This window comes from Colossoma macropomum, unplaced genomic scaffold (assembly GCF_904425465.1).
Source record: "Colossoma macropomum unplaced genomic scaffold, Colossoma_macropomum, whole genome shotgun sequence".
In the NCBI taxonomy this organism is placed as follows: Eukaryota; Metazoa; Chordata; class Actinopteri; order Characiformes; family Serrasalmidae; genus Colossoma; species Colossoma macropomum.
This window is the reverse complement of record NW_023494789.1, coordinates 8,541,323-8,562,359: the sequence shown is the minus strand read 5'-3', so window position 1 is coordinate 8,562,359 and position 21,037 is coordinate 8,541,323. Positions and strand designations below refer to the sequence as shown.

The 21,037-nt window shown below is 38.0% G+C and overlaps 3 protein-coding genes across 7 annotated transcripts; 1 reads left to right on the top strand and 2 right to left on the bottom strand.

The window, feature by feature from the left end:
* Window positions 1-6,070: 6,070 nt before the first annotated feature.
* LOC118807489 (gamma-crystallin S-1-like) lies at window positions 6,071-7,733 on the bottom strand. Of its 2 annotated transcripts, none has more exons than XM_036569508.1 (3): window positions 7,722-7,733; window positions 7,166-7,408; window positions 6,071-6,349 (listed from the first exon to the last, which is right to left on the bottom strand). In XM_036569508.1, the coding sequence occupies exons 1-3, from the start codon at window positions 7,731-7,733 to the stop codon at window positions 6,071-6,073; spliced, it is 534 nt and encodes a 177-aa protein (XP_036425401.1). The 2 variants fall into 2 exon arrangements, with proteins under 2 accessions (XP_036425401.1, XP_036425400.1); XM_036569507.1 differs by having other exon boundaries at window positions 7,710-7,730.
* A 1,817-nt stretch (window positions 7,734-9,550) lies between these two features.
* On the bottom strand, window positions 9,551-12,714 carry LOC118807487 (gamma-crystallin M2-like). 4 transcript variants are annotated; one of them, XM_036569506.1, is made up of 4 exons: window positions 12,706-12,714; window positions 10,152-10,426; window positions 9,953-9,958; window positions 9,551-9,821 (listed from the first exon to the last, which is right to left on the bottom strand). In XM_036569506.1, exons 1-4 carry the CDS (start codon window positions 12,712-12,714, stop codon window positions 9,551-9,553), a joined length of 561 nt encoding a protein of 186 aa, XP_036425399.1. The 4 variants fall into 4 exon arrangements, with proteins under 4 accessions (XP_036425399.1, XP_036425398.1, XP_036425396.1 ...); XM_036569505.1 differs by lacking the exon at window positions 9,953-9,958 and having other exon boundaries at window positions 10,164-10,426; XM_036569503.1 differs by lacking the exon at window positions 9,953-9,958 and having other exon boundaries at window positions 9,551-9,826; window positions 10,184-10,426.
* A 1,966-nt stretch (window positions 12,715-14,680) lies between these two features.
* LOC118807855 (MOB-like protein phocein) lies at window positions 14,681-19,930 on the top strand. The gene is made up of 8 exons (XM_036570001.1): window positions 14,681-14,908; window positions 15,878-15,940; window positions 16,061-16,161; window positions 17,596-17,638; window positions 17,916-18,002; window positions 18,428-18,507; window positions 18,860-18,971; window positions 19,126-19,930. The coding sequence occupies exons 1-8, from the start codon at window positions 14,849-14,851 to the stop codon at window positions 19,255-19,257; spliced, it is 678 nt and encodes a 225-aa protein (XP_036425894.1). The 5' UTR covers window positions 14,681-14,848; the 3' UTR covers window positions 19,258-19,930.
* The last annotated feature ends 1,107 nt before the right edge of the window (window positions 19,931-21,037 follow it).

The following is a 21,037-nucleotide window of genomic DNA, read 5'->3' as shown; positions in this document are numbered from 1 at the left end:
AGTTGGTTTCATGAAATCAAAACTGACTGCTGCAGCTTAGTTTCCACATATGACCCAGGATGTGAGCAATGTTTACATACCACATCAAACTCTTTTATTTGAAATGCTGACATGTTAATGCTGGTGCTATAACTATGCTTTCATTGCTATTTCTTGTAATCTTATAATAGACTGGCAAAACAATAGTGTTAGAAATTGTATTCAGAATAGAAACCCTCTGTATAAATCATCAGTAACATTTTTCATTAAACAAGTTGTTTTCAGATGTTTTGGTGGGGGTTTGAGAAAACAAGTGCTTATAAAGTATGATGCAAATTACCCCCTAAACCACCTGCCTCCCATAGGTGAACCCCTCAAATGAACAGAACATGTGTTTTATGATCATACACGTATTGCTATATGCTTAAATTTACTGCTGAAAGCCACAAATCTTAGACGCTCTATGTATTATTTTACAAAAAATCATTTTTAAAGAGCAGATCACTGACGCCAGACGCCATCTCTTTATAGTTTATAGCCCAGATTTGTGGAAAAATGGGTCGACTTTCAGTAGACAAAAAAAAAATTGTGAGTTCAGCTTCTTTTATTATAAGGGTTTAAAATTACATTACCCATCTATTTGACTGGAAAGAAGACAGTTACAGCTCTCATACGACCCCCACCTTTAGAATGTAGCTTATGAAATATCAAAGTTATGAAGAATATGACAAAGTGCGTTTTGGAGCCACTGGTGGTCTCGAGGAGTTGAAGGGCGATCCTTATTTTGAATGCAGCCAAGCATTTACAACATAAAAGGATTAAAAAAGAATTTAAATGGAATTTATTCAGGTTACAATAAAATGAATAGAACTACATGAACAAATTAACAGTAAAATTTAACAAAATCAAACAAAATACATGGGGAAAAATTAGGGAACAATTAAGATTAAATGAAGAAATGTCTCCCGAAAATGCAAAAGGATCTGTTGGAGAGGGTCTAAAATCATATTTAACCGATTTGAAGTTACTATTACTGTAACACACTGTACTGTCACAGCTTTTTTGAGAATATATTAAATAATCTATTGACAAATGCAAAGCTCCAACCTGCGTACTTTGAATCTGTGATTTTTTTTGTGCATTGACCACTATTGTCCCACAATGCAATGTGAAGCAAAATGGGAGGAGCTACTCATGGCTTTTAAATTTTGAAAACATGGCTGAAGATGGCATCAAAAATAAACCAATAAGTCAGCTACAACACAGTTAACTTAGTTAGTTTAGCAGTGGTTCCCAAGTAGCTGACAAAGTCAAAAGACGACATTGGATGCAGAGCAACATTTCATCAGTTTCTGTTACAAAATGGTGCAGTATGTTGTTTTTTGCATACTATCCTGCCAGAATCTTCCACTAGTGAGATTAGTTTATAATATTAGTGCTTAGTATATCATTAGGACACAGGACTTGTTTCACTGAATCACAGGTTATAGTTGGCACTACACTTTTTTGAGTGTGAGTGCCTTAAATTTAGCATTAGGACTAGAGTTAGACTGAGCTTTGATTATGTTTGGAGCTGGCCATGGTCAGACCTTGTTTAGGTTGAGCTAAAACACAAAGGCCTGTTCTGATGCTCCATTCGACAAACAGAAGTCTTTGTTTGAGAGAAGCACATAGTCACAGCAAAATGCTGATGCATTACATGGATTTACACAACAATGTTTTTGTTTGGAGTAGAGGATATAAAGGGGTGGCATTCCGCCAGGCCATGTTTACTGAGTGACCAATGTTAGTTAACATGTTTGGAAAGGTAAGGCTGGTTATTCTGCTTTGCATTTTCTGTGCCTCTGCCTACCTGCGTAATTTTTTTAACCGCAATCACAATTTTAGGGCCTGAAGGCCAAAACCACACTGACAAGTAGTACAAATTCATTTTCTTTATCTATCTCTATCTCTTTCTCTGTATTTCGGGGGGATACCCTTGGCCTGGATCAATTCACGAGCAAAACCGAAATCATGCGTTTTCAGACCATTTTCAACGAGGAGGCGAGGGGAGGTCATATGACCACAGGATCTGTTATGTTGACCTGAAAACTCGCTGGATCTCCATTCCTCTGGAGCCTTCTGAGTCCCAGAGATAGAGCACCATGTGTATTATGCACCACAGTGGACGAGATCGACTGGACCTCTGCATCAAGGCAGGTGTAGTCAAAATATTCAATTAAGCAGTCAGTATAATGACAGCATGATGTGTGTAACTCACTGTATTTTATAGCATTAGAAGAAAAACTAAATAAATTGGTTTCTAATAAACTATTGCTAATAAATAACAGCTAACAAGCAGAGCCATTTATAGCTAAAAAGGGCCTCACAATTATATAGTCGTCTTTTTATCACTTGTGTCAATCATAAAAACTGTTAAGACATCACTGATGACTCTGCTTACAATAAATCAAGAAAGTAGATCTAATGCATAATATGCTGTAATTAATTTAGTATTCATTTATTTTATCATTTTAGTTATATATTTAATTCATTTATAAGGTTTAAAAATAGTTAATTATTGATTTACTGTGTTTATCCTAGCACCAACATTATATACTTTTACCTGAACATTGGTTCTTTCATATTCTTGTATTCAGAAGAATATGGTCGTATGCAAGTGTGAGCACCCTTGGTCAAATTCCACGTATTTTTGATAATGTTGAAGTGAAAATTAGTACACAATCTCTGCAAAGAACACACTTCTGCACACTTGAATTAGGGATTGTACTCAAGTATCTATTTGAGGTGCCAGTATGCAAATATGAAAATTACTATTCAAAAATTCATTACATTTTATCACAGGAAAAGGAAATAAATATACAGACTGTCACTTCTTTGTTTAACAGGACTGTAAAATGTTACTGTTTTGCTTGTATTTGTGAGTAAGTATGTGTTACACTTTGCCATGAGAACCTAAACCTGATTGTGTTGCTAGAGACGAGACTGAGAAGGCTGACGTAGCGTAGCTTTACTACTAACAAAGCTGACTAGTGTAGCTGATGCTAGCTAGGTCCAGAAACAGTGGAAAAATATTTCTCTGGCAAACTAATATGTTGGCACATCATCCACTGAGGAGAGAATACCTCAAATAAGATGACAAATCCTCATCAGCATCCAATTTTTGTACCAGACAGCTGTAGTGAACTCAAATCTGAAGAAGCAGAGTCAGTTTTATCAAAGTCTATATAGGAAATACTGTTCATTCTTGGTAACACCACTGGGCAGTTATTTCCAGCCATACGAGACCAGTGGCTGGTTGCATGATGCTAAATTTTCCATTAAGATTACCCTTAAATATTTCCTAAGGTTAAGTGTGCTGCACAAAAAGACCTCAGGAAATCATCATACACTCTTACATTTTTCCTGATCAGCTTCCACTTTCCCACGTATCTTTGAATTAATTAGTCAAAATGCTGTAATTACTTTTAATGCACAGTTACTGTTTATTTGCTTAATTTAATATGTTGGGATAAAAATATGAAACACAAAAGGTGGGCTGTGCAAATTTATGGCACATTTTAGAGTTTATGTTTTATCTTTTCTGGGTTAAACCCAGGAAAAAAACAAAAAAGAAACAAAAAAAAGTTGTTCACTCAAATTTGCAGAAACAAATGCTAATGTTTTAATTTATTTTCACTTCATTTAAATGCAAATGTTATTTGGGCAGGGGTATTCAAACTTTTGCATGTGACTGTACGTTCGGGGTGGATGGTGACCCTCAGTAGGATGTTACTTTGGACCGCCAGATGTTGACAAATGGCTTTGTTTGTCTCACTAATTGATAAAATCTCTGTTTGTAATCAATACAGGCATACTGATTCATCAGCTTCGCGAGCGATGTGCAGGGTGAACATACAGTACAGGATGAGCTTCAGTCTCAGTGCAGGTCATGCCATGTGAGGTTGGTAGTTATGTGCATGAAAGATTAGTTTAGGCCTACTGCACAAAAAGAGACATTAGGACATTACAGTGACTGATGCTCTCTCTCTCTCTCTTTTCCTCCAGCAGGAGGTGTCTTTAAAGGATACTGAGATTCCAGTGGTCATGAAATGCACCTATGACCTGTCTAATATTATATGACCACTTCCTCCAGGACGTGCATGGGATAATCTGTGAACATCTGGACTACAGGAGGCATAATGCAGAATGAGGGAAATGTAGCCAGTGAGGATCGATCCATCAAATGGAGTTAAGATCAGCTGACCACTCCTCATTTAGGCATCTTTCCATCAAATGTAAAAGAACGAAAATAAACCATCATTTTATATTGCCTAAGAGATCACATGTTGCATTCTTAATTAACGTTAATAATTGCATTCTTAATTAACATTTTGTTTTTAAATATATATGTATATGTGTGTATGTATCTATGTTGAATATTTTTTGTTATACTCTTTAACCAGGAGACTTATTCAACAGCAGGCTACATGGTGCTTTACTTCGGGTGAAAAAGTTAAGGTCATGAGTACTTTCTGCTGCACTGACGCTAAGTTAATCCTTGCTGAGCTAACGTACACTAGACCAGGGGTCTTCAATTAAAATTCAGTAAAGTCCAGCTTGATTAAATTTCCTCAAGCAAAGGTCCAGAACATCATAATGTCTAACTTGCATCATGATTCAGTGCTATTTACTGTTTACTGAAGAAGCATAGTAGTTATATCAACATCTTATGTAGTCAACAACTGAATGTCAAATCAAACAAAGTCCAGTTCAGTAATATGTCAACAACATTTATTGTCAGTTTTCTCTTTTTAGAGCACGTCATGTAAAATAACTTCCCTCTGACTCACTTTACTTGATTGGCTGAGTAGTGTCACATGTGATATTTACAACGCATGCGATTGGTCTGTGAGTTTCCCGGGCCTAAAGCGATATCTTATTGACAGGCTGTTTCTGTTACTGTGCTGTTAAAACTGATATATGTAAATGATCTATGCACTAACTGGTTGTCCTGTGCTGTGTCTCATTCAAAAAGCAGCCTAGGCTGAAACACTCTTTATAACTTCAGCGTGAATGGGTGGGGCTAAACTGCTGGAGGCTGAATGGGCGAATATGCATAAATCTATTGGTATTTGTGACATCACAAAAACAACGAATTAAAAATGGGGTGTTTTTGCAGCTTAGTTTCTATTGGTATATTGTATGGACTGGGCAGTGAATGATGCGTTCCAACACGCTTTATATACAGTATCAAACACAATTATTTTCTAAAAAAGTGAGGGAAATCTGTTTTAGCTTAGCTAAAATTACACTGCATTTACTGGTTAGCTAGCTAGCATATCTGTAGCTAGCTATTAGCGAAATTCCTCATTGCAGTGGAGCATTCTGCATGTTATTCTCCTCATATTCATTTTGGCATATTAATTTGATTAGTTGACAATAACTTGTCTTATATTAATGCCATTAAGTTTGAATTCCTTTGCTCCTTTACTGCAAATTCCTCTGAATGGATATTAAAGGGAGCTCATATTTTCTGATTGAAAATCATGAACACATTCTCTACAGGGAGCAAATGTAGATATTGCACTTTTCTGCTAATTTTTGTACACAATTTCTATTTATATGCTAAGTTTACCATACTGGAAAAAACACAAAATCTAAAATAGAAAAAGTTCTATAGCTTTTGCATTGCTTTTTTGCAATACTTAGTCCTCGTCAATACATACTGGTGGCTCATGTTTATTTGGCTGCTTATATACTATGAAGCAATCTAACTTACGTAAGGTGATGCTGTGCTAGTTTTGCTACGACCAATTCTATTCCATTTCTATTTAGGTTCTGCAGCAACTCTCTGAGGCATTAGGCTTAAAAATGTGCTAGATTATCCATGTGTTTGGGTTATCATGTTACAGCTTACTCTTGATGAAACTACCTACATCTTTTAAGCTTTTGTTTTTAGGCTTAATGTTTCTTAAACATCACAAATACCCAAGAATAATGTTTAGTATGATCACACATGAATAATAAATGAAGAGATTCTACTGGAGTAACCATGCCATTTATTTAAAATGTGAATAAAGGCATACAGGAGACATTTCAGGAGCACCTCTTAGATGCCATCCATGATTCTGCGGATGGAGCCGATCCTGAAGTTCATTCCCCATCCCCAGTCTCTGAAGTTCCTGTACTCTCCGGGCCTCATGTACATCATCCTGCCTCTGTAGTTGGGATGTTCATACATCAGCCAGTGGCCGTCCATCACGTTGCAGGACATGAAATCAGACATGCGGAAGCGGTCCATGGTGTTGGGGCAGTCGTCCATCAGCTCCATCATCTGGCCACCAAAATCCATGCGGTTGTACAGCCTCATCCTGTAAGAGCCATGGTGCTGCAGGGAGAATGAATTAGTGTTAGCGACACATTTATATCCAGCTTTAATCAGAAATACAAACCTGTACCTGTACCTGTAGGTTTATTCACTAACCTCTTACATAGCCAGGGTCCACCAGTGGGCCCAAAGCTTTCTTACACACTTCTATAATCTAAGAAGAGCTCAGCCAGTTTGCACTGAAGTCCCTGTAGTTACTGAATAGTAAGCCTTAGTATATAATAAGCGTGGGATTTTAGGGGTTAATCCATAGTTTGATAGTTAATGAAGCATTTTTCCAAAAGCTCTTCAGATTAGTACTACTAATGTTTCTGGACCTACAGGGCTGATGTAGCTTACAAGTAATTGTGGTTTATATCCTCCAGTTAGCACTGTGCAAACGGCATTTCTATATCTACATTTTTTGCCTCAAATTAAAATAGGTTTCTGACCATGTATGACAAAAACATACTTTTTTAATATAATCAATGACATAAAAATGAAACCACACAAGCAACATATTTGCCAAACCACTCATTTAAGGAGGAGATCGGATGTGGTCCATAAGGAATTTCCCTGTATATATCAACGTTGGCCCGAAGGCCAGACTCCTCCACAGTTCGGTTTCCCTGTTCTAACACAGCTGATTCAACTCATTAGTTAATACCAGGTTTAGAAGGTGGGTAAGAATAGGGGAATCAGTTTAGAGTTGGGCTCAGTTTATAAAACTCTACTGTTTCTGAATATGCTATGTAAGGTCATTAAAGAAACTTATACATAAAGTGGTAACAATCAGTAGGCCTCTGTACACAACGAGAAAGTTTTTTCGACTCCTACCATTGGGATCATCCTGCAGGACCTGACACAGTCGTTCCATCCGAACATGCGCTGGTAGTCAGAATACTCGCCCCTCCTCATGAAGTACTGGTTCCCCATGAAGTTGGAGCGATCGTAGACCATGAAGTAGCCGCTCTCCACACGGATGGAGTGGCAGCGGCTGAAGTAAGAGTGCAGGTCGGCGCAGTCACTCATGCACTCATGGTAACGGCCACCGAAGTTCCTGTCCTCGTAGAAGATGATCTGAAAATGAGTTGGAAAACTTTTAAATCCAGTCAAAATGGAATTCTCCCAGTTTAGGCTAATTTGAGGACATAGACCACTAGGCTTCTGGACACAAATGAATCCTAGTACTAATAAAAAAAAGCCAAAGTTAAGTCTAAAACCAAGCCTAATAGAATATTTCACCCCTAAAATGCTAATACTGCTCAAAATGAAAAATGGACCAGTTAGCATGTTGCAACTACCACCACCATGTTAACTGTGTCTCATGACTTTTACAGCCAGGTTCGCATGTTTGAGTGAAATATTCCTCCAGTGTTGCTCTCTCCCCTACCTTGCCCATCATGGTTGCTGCCTTTGGAAAAGCTGCTTGTTGTGTTTTAGCAACAGTCCGTATTCCTTATATATCCGTCCGTGGTGAAAAACTCACAGGAAGCTTTGTCATTTTCATAATGAGCAGCCTGACTCAGCACAACCACCACAACCTTCTCTCCTAACCTCGCCTTTACTTTATCGTTCCAGCAACAGGGCCTGCTTCCCTACTGAAAAACACAGAAACCATTAAAAGTTGGTGTTGGTTCCTGGCGTTGTCCAATAGTCAGTAATGCTATTTTGTGTTTTCCCAATGGATTGATATCACAGTGTAAATGATTCTAATAGTTTAACAGGTGTTCTGGAACTGATACTGGATTCATTTGATGGTTTCCTACTGGTGTCCTAGAGAAAACTCGTGGTCTATTAAGCCAATTCCCATTAGAAAGTAAAACCATCTGGTTTTTATACCCAGTGGTTCTATTGGTCTTGTTTTAGCAGGGTTCAGAACAGCAGGGCCTACAGCTAACAGTACAAATAGCATCCATTGACTAACATGTAATATGAATCAGAAATAACATATTTGAACCATGGATTTGGGATGGATTTGAGTATCTATTACACACAGTTTATTAATGTTTATTTTTATTTTTTTTAAAGAATGTTCTGAGAACCTGGTCTAGAAACATCATATTGTGTGAGTGGATGGTTTCTTTTTTCAGGGTTTCTGGTCTGATGCTTTACTTTCCAACAAAGGCTTTGCTTTTACAAAGCCCTGCTTTGTCAGTGTCACTTCTCTAGATGAAAACTTTGCCAACGAGGCACGTTTTCACCACAGGGTGAACTTTGACCTTTTGGCCTCTGGTGGAAAATTGCCAATAAGCTGAAAAGTGACAGCTGGAATTGTGGCTTTCATTTTCATTGTGATTCAATGAAGCCCTCAAGATATTGTCTAATTGTGGGTTTGGGGTTAGGCCTGCTATGCTTTTTACAGTATACATCGCTATATAATCTTTTTAAGATCAATTCTAGGAGTGATCCAGCAGGGATTTACTTAAGCTATTGAGAAAAAATTATGCATGTTATTTAAAGTTACTGCAACCTATTAAAATGACTGTGTAAATAAACTAAGCATGACAGCACATACTTTGAATAGAGCCTAGCTTAGCAATGTATGATGTTTCTGTTTGTCTGTTTGTTTGTTAAATTGCTCTGTTGCACTTTCTAATTTCTGATTTTCATTTTCAGCATTCAGAAATCAGAAATTCCCACAGTGGGAGAAGCTGAGAGAGAAATTCTGACTAAACTGCTGTGTTCATTCCAATGTCTGTGCTAATCCTTTTTGATTTCACATTGGGCTAGTTTATTAAGCATGCCTTAGACCTAGTTCTAGACTAGGCATGTCAAACTGGAAGCTTTAGGGCCAAAGTGCTGCGGAGATTAGCATTTACCCTCATCTAAGACTCTGAATTTAGTTCATGAAGGCCTTGCTGATTAGCTGACGAGCTGAATCAGGTGTGTTTAATGAGGCAGTGTGTTGAAATCTGCAGTGTTTTAGCCCACAAGAACTGGAGCCTGAAACGTGTTCTAGACTACATTTGATTTTTTAAATAGAGAACCACTGCATAACATTCTAGTTTTATCTGAAACTAGGTGTAAATTCTGAAAGTCTGTCGATTCAGGAAACTACCTCCCACCCAACCAGGAAGTCCTATGAAGACCAATACAATAAAATGCAGTAATAACTGGACATCTGTTTGTGGGGACACATACAAAGAGGTCAAGTTTTTTTATTTGTGATGTTTTATTTATTGGGAAGTCTATCAGAAGGACAGAGAAGCCATGGGCTGTTTAAAACTCAGTGATCCTGCGGAAGGAGCCGGTGGTGGCACATGTGGCACCCCAGTCGCTGAACTTCCTGTACTCGCCTGGCCGCATGAAGTACTGGCGCCCCCTGTAGTTGGGGTGCTCGTACATGGTCCAGTAGCCGTCCATCACATTGCAGGAGTAAATATCCTTGCTGCGGAAGCGGTCCTGCACGGATTCACAGTCGTCGCTGAATTCCATCATCTGGCCCTGGAAGTCTGGACGCTCATAGATGCGCATCCTGTAGGGCCCCCCGCTGTTCTGAAGGGGTAATGCAGGAAATTATTATATTGTAATAAACATTATTATATAACTATCGGACACTGTAACACAAGTTGATGCTATTATAGGTATTCTATTTGATAATCACATCATAACCTTATGAACTGGGGACTTCAGTCACATATTCATATTTTGTTAATTTAAAGGTAATTTTTTTGAATCCCAGGCTTATTATTCTGTAACTACATACACTACAATGCGAACTGGCTCAGTTATAGAAGTGGGTCCTTTAAATGTGCTTAAAAAATATACCTAAACATTACAACAGTAAGCAATATTGTTATAATAATAGGGGTCCAAACACTGAATATAGCACACATATATAAGTGCACTTACATAAGAGAAGGTCCTACAGGAGCGAATATTGTCACTGTAGCCCATCCAGCGCTGGTATTCAGGGTACTCTCCCCTGGTCAGTACGTACTGGTAACCCATGTAATTGGGCTTTTCATAAAGCACCCAGCAGCCGCTCTCCACCCGAACGGAGTTACAGCGGCTGACATGCTGGTGCATGTCTGGGCAATCGGTATCACACTCATATGAGCGGCCCTGGAAGTTCTTGTCCTCGTAAAATATGATCTGTAAAGAGAAAGGAAGAGAAAAAATAAGATTCTCTAAAAAAATCATTTTTTTGTACTGCATTTGGTTATAGCATTACCCAGATTATAAAAACATAAATGTTGGAAAAACTGTTGATTATTTAATCTCTGCATTCATTAGCTAACTATGCAATCCATACAGCTAAATCTATCACTGTACAGACACTACTGGTTGCCATTTTCTTGCACTTTATCATGTATGTTAACCCTTAAACCGTAAGGGCCTGTATGTGGGCTTCACTCTCATAGCCACATTACTTGCACATTGAACTCACTAATTCATTATAATTCACAGTAGATAACAAGCCTTAAGATTAATAACTATATATTAAACCTGTAGTTTAAGGGTCTAACCATCTAGTGCTGTCTTTTTCAGTTGCAAAGGTACATTCTTTGAAACTTTTTTGTGGCTAAGCATTTTTCACATCATGATCCTGTCTGATTTTTTCTCTGTATCTCACCTTACTCATCTTGTTGGTGGGGTGCCGTCCTTCCTCGGGTGATGAGCCATGGCATGGTCAGCCTGGCCTGTTTTATAAACCTCGGCCCAGGGTGGCAGGATCAAGCGTTTTGTTATTGTAATGAGCGGGATTTGGTGCTTTTGAGATGCTGCCAAGGTTCTGATCCAGGCCACAGAGGAAAAAGCCCTGAATCATCAGCCCAAACAGCATAGGCCCGCACATTGCTCGCCCTCCTCCTCTTTTATTCTCGGAATCTACCAAACCACTTTTTATCCGGTAATCCACTATCAAAAAGAGTCCATGTTTACAGCTGAAAAGGCTTAAAGTCATCATTGCTGCTCTGCTCTTACAGCTGCTTCTAGAAAGAGCATGTATGGCCATTAAGTGTGCATGCTTGACTGTGTGTTTCCTTGCACCAAATGGCATCCGCAAGGAAAAGAGTCATTTGAGCAACACATGAACCAACAGATATAGAAGAAGAGATATTCATGCTTGGAATTACACAATTAGTCAGAACAGACCATCAAACAATAGCATTCCTATCAAACTATAATGAGTATTTTTAACTGAACTAGTGCTTAAAGCACATCATGTCTAAACATGAACATCATAGACAAGAGTTAGGCCTCTTCAGGCATGCTGGAATAGTAATTTGGTTATTTTTTATCACCTGTTGGTTATATCATATAGACTTTAGCACCATCCCTAAAATTGTATCAGGCCAAACTATTAGGGCCACCCAAGGCTCATTCCCAAATATGGACCCAACTCTGGCACCCTCTGCTGGAAAAGGCAGTACTAGGAGATTTACAGCCTGTAGTCTAATGACAGGTCAGCATTAAAGGGGCACTCTGGCCAAATCGTCACTAGATCTGATGTAAAAATGCTTACTAGTCCCTTACAGTGGTTCCACAATATTCTAGAGAGTAAGATTTTCCAGTTTAAAGACTACGATAATGTACAATCCCTGATGATGTTTCCAAAAAAGTTGGCATGTTGCTCAAAACATAAATAAAAGCAGAATGAAATGATGTGCAAATCATTTCTGGACTGCAGGCAGGCCAGTCGCTCCAGCACTCTCTGATTACGCAGACATGCTGTTGTAACACATGCAGAATGTGGCTTGGTGTTGCCATGTTGAAATAAGCATGGCAAGCATGGTCCCTGAAAAAGATGTTGTACATATTGCTTCAAAATTGTTCAGTATTAATGGTGCTTTCACAGATGTGCTTGTGTTAAGCCCTAATACCCTCATACTATGACAGATGCTGGATTCTGCACTTTACACTGGTAACAACCTGGATGATCATTTTCATATTTGACAGAGAAACTGACATCTGTTATTTCCATAAATAATCTGAAAGGTTGACTCGTCAGACCACAATACACGTTTTCATTGTGCATCTGTCCATGTCAACTCCAGTCCAGAGAAGTTGGCAGCGTTTCTGGATGTAGTTGATATTTGGCTTCTGCTGTGCATAGAACAGTCTTAGCTTGCGTTTGATGATTGACTGTTGTGTGTTTATTGACAATGTTTTTTCAAAGTAGTCCCAAACCAATGTGATGATATTCTTCACAGAAACATGCTGGTTTTTTAATGCAGTGCTGTCTGAGGGGTCAAAGGTCATGGGCATTCATTTGTGGTTTTCGGCAGATTTCTGGGATTCCCTGACTCTTTTGATAATATTATATACTGTAGAGGAGGGAATACATAAAATCCTTGTAATTGCTCACTGAGAAACATTGTTCTTAAACAGCGGGACTTTTTGCTGATAGGTTTTTGGCAAAAAGGTGAGACTCGACCCATCGCTGCTCATAAAGGACGAGGCCTTCCCTGGACGCTCCTTCTATATCTAAACATAAGTGCATCACCATGTTTTCTCACATTTCACAGTCTTAAATTGACCCTATCCTAACTTTTCTGGAATGTGCTGTAGGCATCAATTTTAAAACTGTATATTTATAAAAATGTAAAAGTTGCTAAGGTAAAACGCTACACATATTGTTTTTGTACTGTTTTTTTTTTTTTAACAGATCAAAGTAGATTCATAAATGACTGTTTTCTGTTTTAATTTCCATTTTACCTACTGTCCCAACTTTTTTGGAATTGAGTTTGTACAAGTTATTCATCTTTCAGGAGATATTTCTGAGGAGATTAGATATAAGATAATCTATTTGCACAAGGAAGGGGAAAGACAGAAGGAAATAAGCGGAGAAACAGGAGTTTTCAAAACGAGTTCAAAAAACACTCTTCCTTAGGATCTCAAAGAAAAAAATAAACAAACATATATAAAAAAACAGGCGTTTCTGTCCATCTTCCCACAGTGAGAAGACAACTCAACTCGAAGGGGTCTGAAATGATGTGCAGAAAAAAGAAAATATGCAAATCAAACAAAGAAGCTGCTGAGTCTGGACCTCACCGACACCGTGAGAAGCAGGAAATGGGACCAACTTCTAAGACTGAACTTTGGAGGTGGCTGACAAACTGAAAGCAAGTCTCCTGAAAAGAAGCTGTAATAGAGTTTTCTTTTCTGATACTGAAAAATGAATAGTTTGTATTTATTGGCTGGTTTGATTGGAAATGAAATAAATAAAAGGTGGTCTCACAGGAAGAATTCTCAGGAATCCTTATTTGGTCAGTGGCGTGTCAGTCAGCTAAACATAACATATTACTGTCATCCAAATAGATTGGTAGTCTAACGTAAATATAAGGTTTACTTTAGATGCTAGTGGGTGGAGTGGCGTGTCTTAAGAACATCAGCCTGTTTAAGATGTAACAATAGAGCAAACAAGCAAATTTCACTGCATTTTTTATTCACTGAACGTATTTTTGAGGGTCGTTGCACTAAGGCCCATAAGATCCAAGTTATGCCACTCAGGTGTGCTAACTTATTTATATGTTAACAAATTCATATATTAACAAATTTATACACAGCCTATATTTCAGGATTTAAGGACTAACCATACTGCACCTAAAGAAGTACTTAGTGTTATCAGTGTTTGTGAAGAATGGGATATCTCATTATAGACTTAGGAGGGAATTAAGTAGGTACATTTTTTGCCTGTTCTCCATTGTTTATAAATGATAATACTTATTTCCAAATGACAATATTTATACTCAGATATATTTGTGACAAAATTACTCGACTTTTACTAAGCTCCATTGTAGGCCTTTACGTTTCTGTTCTCGTGTTTCATTTCTTTCTGCTCTGTCGACGACAGAGAGAAGAATAACACCTATTAAACATCACTGTGTGGAAAAAGATTTTAGTTTATTACAACCTGATATTTTGTTGCATTTTGTTTGTTAATTACTGTTATTTCTACTGTATGTCATTATCATGCATTGATGTACATACACTCTAAGAAAATGATTCATAAAGGGTTCATTAGTGAGAGTAATGGTTCTACATAGAACCATTTCATGCTTCGTGTTCTTTGCATGGTGAAATGGTTCTTCAGACTGATGCAGAATCTGTTGTATATGGTTGTAGCACCAAAATGGGTTCTTCTATTGTTACAATGTCAAGGTTGTGACAGTAGAAGAACTCTTTTTTGTGCTAAATAGAACCATATTTAAAAAGGCTAGAACCATACACATTCTGAAGAACCATTTCAGCATGCAAAGAACAATATTAAATTATGAAATGGTTCTATATAAAACTCATGATTCTCAACAACCATTCCCTTTACTGAAGAGCCCTCGAAGAACCGTCTTTTTAAGAGCACGCTTTGGCCTTAGGCTACTCTATTCACCTCAGGTAATGGGTTACGGAAACGATTCTGAGATATGGGTCTCCCAGATTCATATACATTTGAACGTTCTTCAAGAAGAAACTACATCTGCCAGCATTTTTACGTAAATAACAGTTTTAGAAACCAAGTAGGGGGAGCTGGTGTGTTGTTGTAGCAGAGTCTGTCAGAGCCGGAACATTGCCGAGATGGTCATGGCGGAGGGAGCAGCAGTCCTGAGGAGGAACCGTCCAGGAACCAAGGCGAAGGTACCTCAGTGTTACAGAAAAAACAGCAGAAGGAACCAAATGAGCATAGAATAATTACACATAGAGGTGGTGAAGAGAGCCATTTCCAAGTGCTCAAAGCACACAGTGTTCAGTGTAGCTTGTCAAGTAAACGCTCTTCTGGCGAGAAGCTAGCTTAGTTAGCCACAGAGTTAGCTTAGCTAGGCTAGCTTGCTAACGTTAACCATGAATACCCTAAGTCAGGATGCTGTCAGCTCTAACTATAAAGAGGCCTGTTGTGTTGTGGTGTAGATGTAGCTTGTTTAAAAAACAGTGAAATTAACCCGAGGTGACATTTGGACGTAAGCGGGAGGTGTGCTAGCAAAATAAGCTAGCTAGCTAACTTCCTAACGCTACCCCAGTTAGCTAGCTAGCAGCTGCCGTTTGTTTTCCCTAAAAATGGTTTTAATTCAGCGTCTGATGTCAAAGTTTCCGCGGTTCCACTTTACTGATTAATTATTAGGTGGATGAGTGGAAGTGGCTTTTCATGGAATTGAGAAATAGCTCAACTAAGAACAGCTACCTTATCTAGCTAGCTAACCTAGGTTAGCTGCTTACTTCTTCACAAAGCTGAAGTCAGCTTCTTACTTGCCAGCTTCTTGTTAAGATTTTCCCCTTATCCACCTTAAATGGTGCAGCAGTTACATTCTGGCGTCTTGTTTAAGGTGGAACGGGAAAATTCGAACAAGAAGCTGGCAAATAGGAGGCCAACTTCAGCCTTGTTACTGCTGCTGCCTGTGTAAGGTGGTTAACACTACTAGAAAGAGTGTCTGGTAAACTTGGCCCGTTCCAAACAAGTAGGCTACATTTTGAAGATATCAGTTCTTTAGATAAATATTGGCAGTATTTATCACTCATGACATTCATGGGAACCACAGCAGTATTTCTGAGTTGTGTTCTGGGAAGTATCCTCTCTTCTAAAGTAATGCCATCCTCAAAATGTGCTGACAGGATTTTTACAACTGGCCCGATGAGTCCTTTGAGGAGATGGACAGCACTCTGGCGGTGCAGCAGGTGGGCATTAAGCTTTGATTTTTCTGGCTGGGGGAACCTGAGCTGCTCGTGTTCAGCTGCTCTGGGGTGACTGTGTTTTGTCCGTCAGCTGTTCAGCTGAATCTCTGGTTCCCTCTGTAGTACATTCAGCAGAACATTCGCTCTGACTGCGCCAACATCGACAAGATCCTGGAGCCTCCTGAGGGGCAGGACGAGGGTGTCTGGAAATATGAGCACCTGAGGTACGTGATTTCATCGGCATTTTGGGCACAGTTTAAAGGGGAATTCCAACAATTGTTAAAAAATATCTGATCAGTTCAGTCCTCGAGATGTAAACACGGCTATTTTATTTACTGTACAGAACCAACATTGAACCTACACGTGTCTTGTGGGTTTTTACATGTAATGTTGATGGTGGTCAGATTGCTTTACAGTGCCTTACACGTATTTCTCTGCCATGAATGAATTAAAATAAATGGATTAAATACATTTTATCCAAACTTTCATAGAACAATGTCTCAGACATCAGGAAGCATATATCTAACCATTTCATGTAACAGACGTCTGGTTCCTATCACCACCACTGTGAACAATTCTCGTATGGCGTTTCGTAAGTTTTTGTAGAATGCAGCACTTTACATCAAAGCATTCTGAATGACCTTGTTTACATCTCAACCATTTAATTATGTAGAATTTTAGAAAAATTGGTGAAGTTCCCCTTTAAGGTGTTAAAGGATCACATTACAACTGTATCATGAAGATGTAAACAAAGTCATTCAGTGTGTTATGATGGGAAACTGTTTGTTCTAGAAAGACTTGCACAGTCAGAGTTGTTCACAATGGTGGTGATAGGAACCGGACTTCTGAAGAGTTTAATGCCTCTAAAGGCTCCATCAAATAAAGTCATTACATGAAATGGTTACAGATACTTTGCCTGATGCCTGAGACATTTATGATAGTCATTCATACATTTATGATGACATTTATGATGAGGTTTAAAAAATATTTTTTGAAAACAAGGGTTGTGAGGCAAAACAATAACTTTTTTTATGTATTATTATTTTCCATTTACCAGTATTTTACCTTTATTGACCTTACATATACAAGCTTAAGACAAATAAAGGCAAATAAAATTGCAAATAAAATGGCTATATTTGCAGTGTTATTTATCATAACCTCTGGTTCCCATCACCACCAGTGTAACGAAATATGACTGTAATTTTCTCTATAATGAACCATTTAACATCAAATCACTCTGAATGACTTCATTTACATTACAACCACTGAATTATACAGAATCTTTTTGAAAAATCAGTGGAAATAACCTTTTAAGTGGTAAGAAATTTCACTGTCACTGTTGAAAGGCTTACTTTGCTTGAATACTTGGTCTTTAACAACAGTGTAATGTGTATGTATTGAGTAATGAATCATTCTCATTAACAGCTTATAAATTAAAGGGAGATTACTGAAAGCAGAACTGTATTCTGTACTGTATTGTAAAGCTGAAAATACTGGTACTGTTCACATCTACATTATACAGTATTCTAGTTTTAAATAAACCACATCAGTCTGCACCTCAGTGAGTTGCACATTTTCATGTCTGATATTTTAATGAAGGGCAGCTTACACGATTAGTAGCTATTTGTCCTTATTTAATTTTTCTGTGTTCTTTATAGACAGTTTTGTCTGGAACTAAATGGTCTTGCTGTTAAATTACAGGTAGAAATCTCTCTCTTGCACACACACACTGTCATTTGGACATTAACCCTTTGAAAGTAAAGCTAACAGTTCTGTGGAAGGCAGTCAAAAAACATAAATGCTGCCATTTTATCAAAGCCAAATTCATTGTAATACTGCTGTAAGTGAATGTTGATGCTCATAGTGCTTCTGTTGTGCCTTTCAGAGTTAAATCTCTAAAAGTAAGTTGAAAGACCTCATCACATCTTCCTAATCTCACAGCTTGTGTTGTGTTTCTGTGTGTGTCACTGCCCTTCAGGGAGAATGCCACCCTGACACATGTACACAGATGACAGCTACAGAGCAGTGGATCTTTTTGTGTGCTGCACATAAAACCCCCAAAGAGGTGAGGGCAAGAATGTTTGAGTATGTATGCGTAACTAAGGCTGTGTGCCTGGACCAATACATAAACCTCTCTCCTGGATGTATAGAATTCGAATTAGTGCTGTTGCATGATTCAAATAATGTATTGCAATATATCTCATTATTTTTTGTAGCTTATTGAAATGAATTGTATTTGAATTATTTACTCAAATTTGACCTTGAAGAGTTTTTTTTTATTTTAAAGGGCCATTTATTGTGTTAACACAGTATTAATATTGTTAACTTTTATAGACAGTTTAATTTTTTTTCATATGACCAAATACAGTAAACAAGTAGCTTGTGTTAATGCTGATCACAGGGAACACAAATGAAATACACATGAAAGGAAAAGTGTATTTGTGTGTATCTGTCAGTGTTTTCTTGACTGAAGCCTGTGTCTGTCCCCAGTGTCCTGCTATCGACTACACTAGACATACGCTGGATGGTGCTGCCTGTCTTCTGAACAGTAACAAGTATTTCCCCAGCCGGTGAGCATCACAGTGGCACAGTGTACTATCTGTAGTACATATGTAGTAGTCTCTGAAAACTCACCTCACTATGATTACATTTACTAAATCCACACCATTCTCCCACTACATTTGTTCCTTGGATGAGGAGGAGGGAATTTGTGAAGTGTTATGGCTTAGAGTTCTGGGATAGTTTTTTACCTGTGATGTCCAGTTATAAGTAAAGTCTGAACGAGCAAGCATTGGAATTTACAGTTAACCTTAACTGTACATTGTGAATTAGGGTGAATGATTATGATTCAGATAATCTGCTCGTGAAAGTCTAACTGAGTGAATGATAATGTGACTAATGTGAACCTTGGGTTTTTGACAGGGTGAGCATAAAGGAGTCATCTGTGGCGAAGCTGGGTTCTGTCTGCCGCCGGATCTACAGGATATTCTCCCACGCCTACTTTCACCACCGCCAGATATTTGACAAGTATGAGGTGAGCTAGTTTTTGAGACAAGGAATAAGTCTAGTCCTAAACTAAATAGGGTTTTATTTGACAAAACCCCCCTGGTGGCAGACTTTAAGGAAGCTTCATAATTGAAACCAAACCAAGACTGATTTACTCTGTTTCTGTTTTTCTTTATTTACAGAATGAGACCTTCCTGTGTCACCGGTTTACTCGTTTTGTAATGAAATATAATCTGATGTCAAAGGACAATCTAATCGTACCAATACTGGAGGAGGAGGTGCAGAATGCGGGCTCTGCTGAGAGTGAGGCCTGAGGATGCAAGTTGTCAAGGAATAGTTCATGCAGAAATACTAACCTTGCTGACAGTAAATCAATGCTAGTGGGGACGTCTTCACAGGATCTCATTTACATATTGCCAGTTGGCCCATACTAGCTTTTATTTATCATGAGCAGGGTTAGGATTTTTGGGTGAGGTCTTCCTTCAACAAATCTAATTGTCAGGCACACATTCGGTTAGATTGGATAACGTACATAAAAGTACCTCACCTGTATAAAAGCGCAGCACACGCATCTACATACATATGTTTTACATACCATTGTGCCCGTCCAAATACTGTCATCTTGAACAACAAAACCCACCATGAGAGACCTTACAAATGCCAAACTCATGCGTCTGCTACCACATAGAGGTCAAAATATTTTCTTTAACTGAGTACATGACATAAAGAAAAGCTTTGGAGAAATCAGCTGGCTGATACAAATACTCAGCCCTGCCAACGGTAGAGCTACAGGAACACTACAGGGACGTTTTAGTGTCATGATAGGGTTTTAACCACGGGGAAACCATGTTTGCCACACCTGTTCTGTACATTATCTAAAAATCATGCTCCAGTCTTTTTAACCTTCTGCTTGCTTTTTCTATGCTTGTGTTTTCTTTATTCTTTTGGTTAAGTTATTGCTAATGTTACTTAAAACTTAAAAAAAAAGTAATTTTAAAACATTCACAACTAAGACCATTCAGTCTTTTTTTTTGTTATTGTTGGGTTTCTACAAAACTGTATCATTTTCATTAGTATGTGAATAAATAATGAATAAACAAGTATAGATAAACTACCTGCTGTTGTGACCCTTTTTTTGTGGTACTGTATGGCACATAAGAGCAGATGTTTACCCATCACCCCCATTCCTTCTATACACGTACAAATGTTTCTGAGTCAGTTTAATCAGTCACTCAGTTATATTTATTGACTGGAACAATACAGTCTCCAAAAAGCACTTAAGGACCAACAAAATCCCTCAGAAAAGCACTTAAGAACCAACAAAATCCTTCAAAACAAGGATACATGTCTCAGCAATTGGCAAATTTTAAATGAAGACATTCAGATATGGCAATACTGGTAGACTGTAAGCAAATATCCATAAAACGTTAACTGCTAACAGCATAAACTGAGAATGTGCAGGTCTCTGAATCATACTTTTGGTATCTGAGAAGTCGAACTTTTCCCAGGTCCAAGAACAAAGACTGATGTTACTGACTGTGTCAGTGTACAGTGGAAAACTTTAAGAATTATGAAACTCTCACAGACCTAGATAATCAAGGAGTTTTAGTGAAGGAATAAATCTAACAAAACATTTTTGAAATAAGTCATATTTTAGGCAATCACATTCAATTATTAGTACAGTTAGAACAGAACAATGTTTCGCTTTTTGTGTAAATATTGTACAGACCAAATAAAGAAACAAAAGCAGTGTCACAAGATCCATAAAAACTTTTAAATTACCATTGTAAATTAGTCACTGGACTAAATTTACTTAAGAAAATAACATGTCAAAATGACACCATAAGGCACACGACTGGATCTCAAATCAGTTTTTATAGTTTTCCAGGAATAAAAAACATTGCATAAATGTTGCAATGCACTGCTTAAGGCTTAAGTCGTGCCTAGTTAGTTATTCTTCAGGCCAACAGCAGTTCTCAAAATGTGTTTACACAATGTCTCGAACCAGTACATATACTAAAGGTACCATTTCTAAATTAGTTACATTAAAGTATTGTCACAACTAAGTGACATGTAAATGTGTTTCATGCTGTT

Bases quoted from the DNA above. Each gene is read 5' to 3' on its own strand.
- LOC118807855 (XM_036570001.1), top strand. From the start codon at position 14,849: ATGGTCATGGCGGAGGGAGCAGCAGTCCTGAGGAGGAACCGTCCAGGA. The intron at 14,909-15,877 runs GTACCTCAGTGT...ATGTGCTGACAG, and splicing joins GTCCAGGAACCAAGGCGAAG to GATTTTTACAACTGGCCCGA. The intron at 18,972-19,125 runs GTGAGCTAGTTT...CTTTATTTACAG, and splicing joins AGATATTTGACAAGTATGAG to AATGAGACCTTCCTGTGTCA.
- LOC118807489 (XM_036569507.1), bottom strand. From the start codon at position 7,730: ATGGGCAAGGTAGGGGAGAGA. The intron at 7,409-7,709 runs GCAACACTGGAG...ACTCATTTTCAG, and splicing joins TGGGCAAGGTAGGGGAGAGA to ATCATCTTCTACGAGGACAG. The intron at 6,350-7,165 runs GTAGGAGTCGAA...TTCTCCCTGCAG, and splicing joins CCTGCAGGATGATCCCAATG to CACCATGGCTCTTACAGGAT.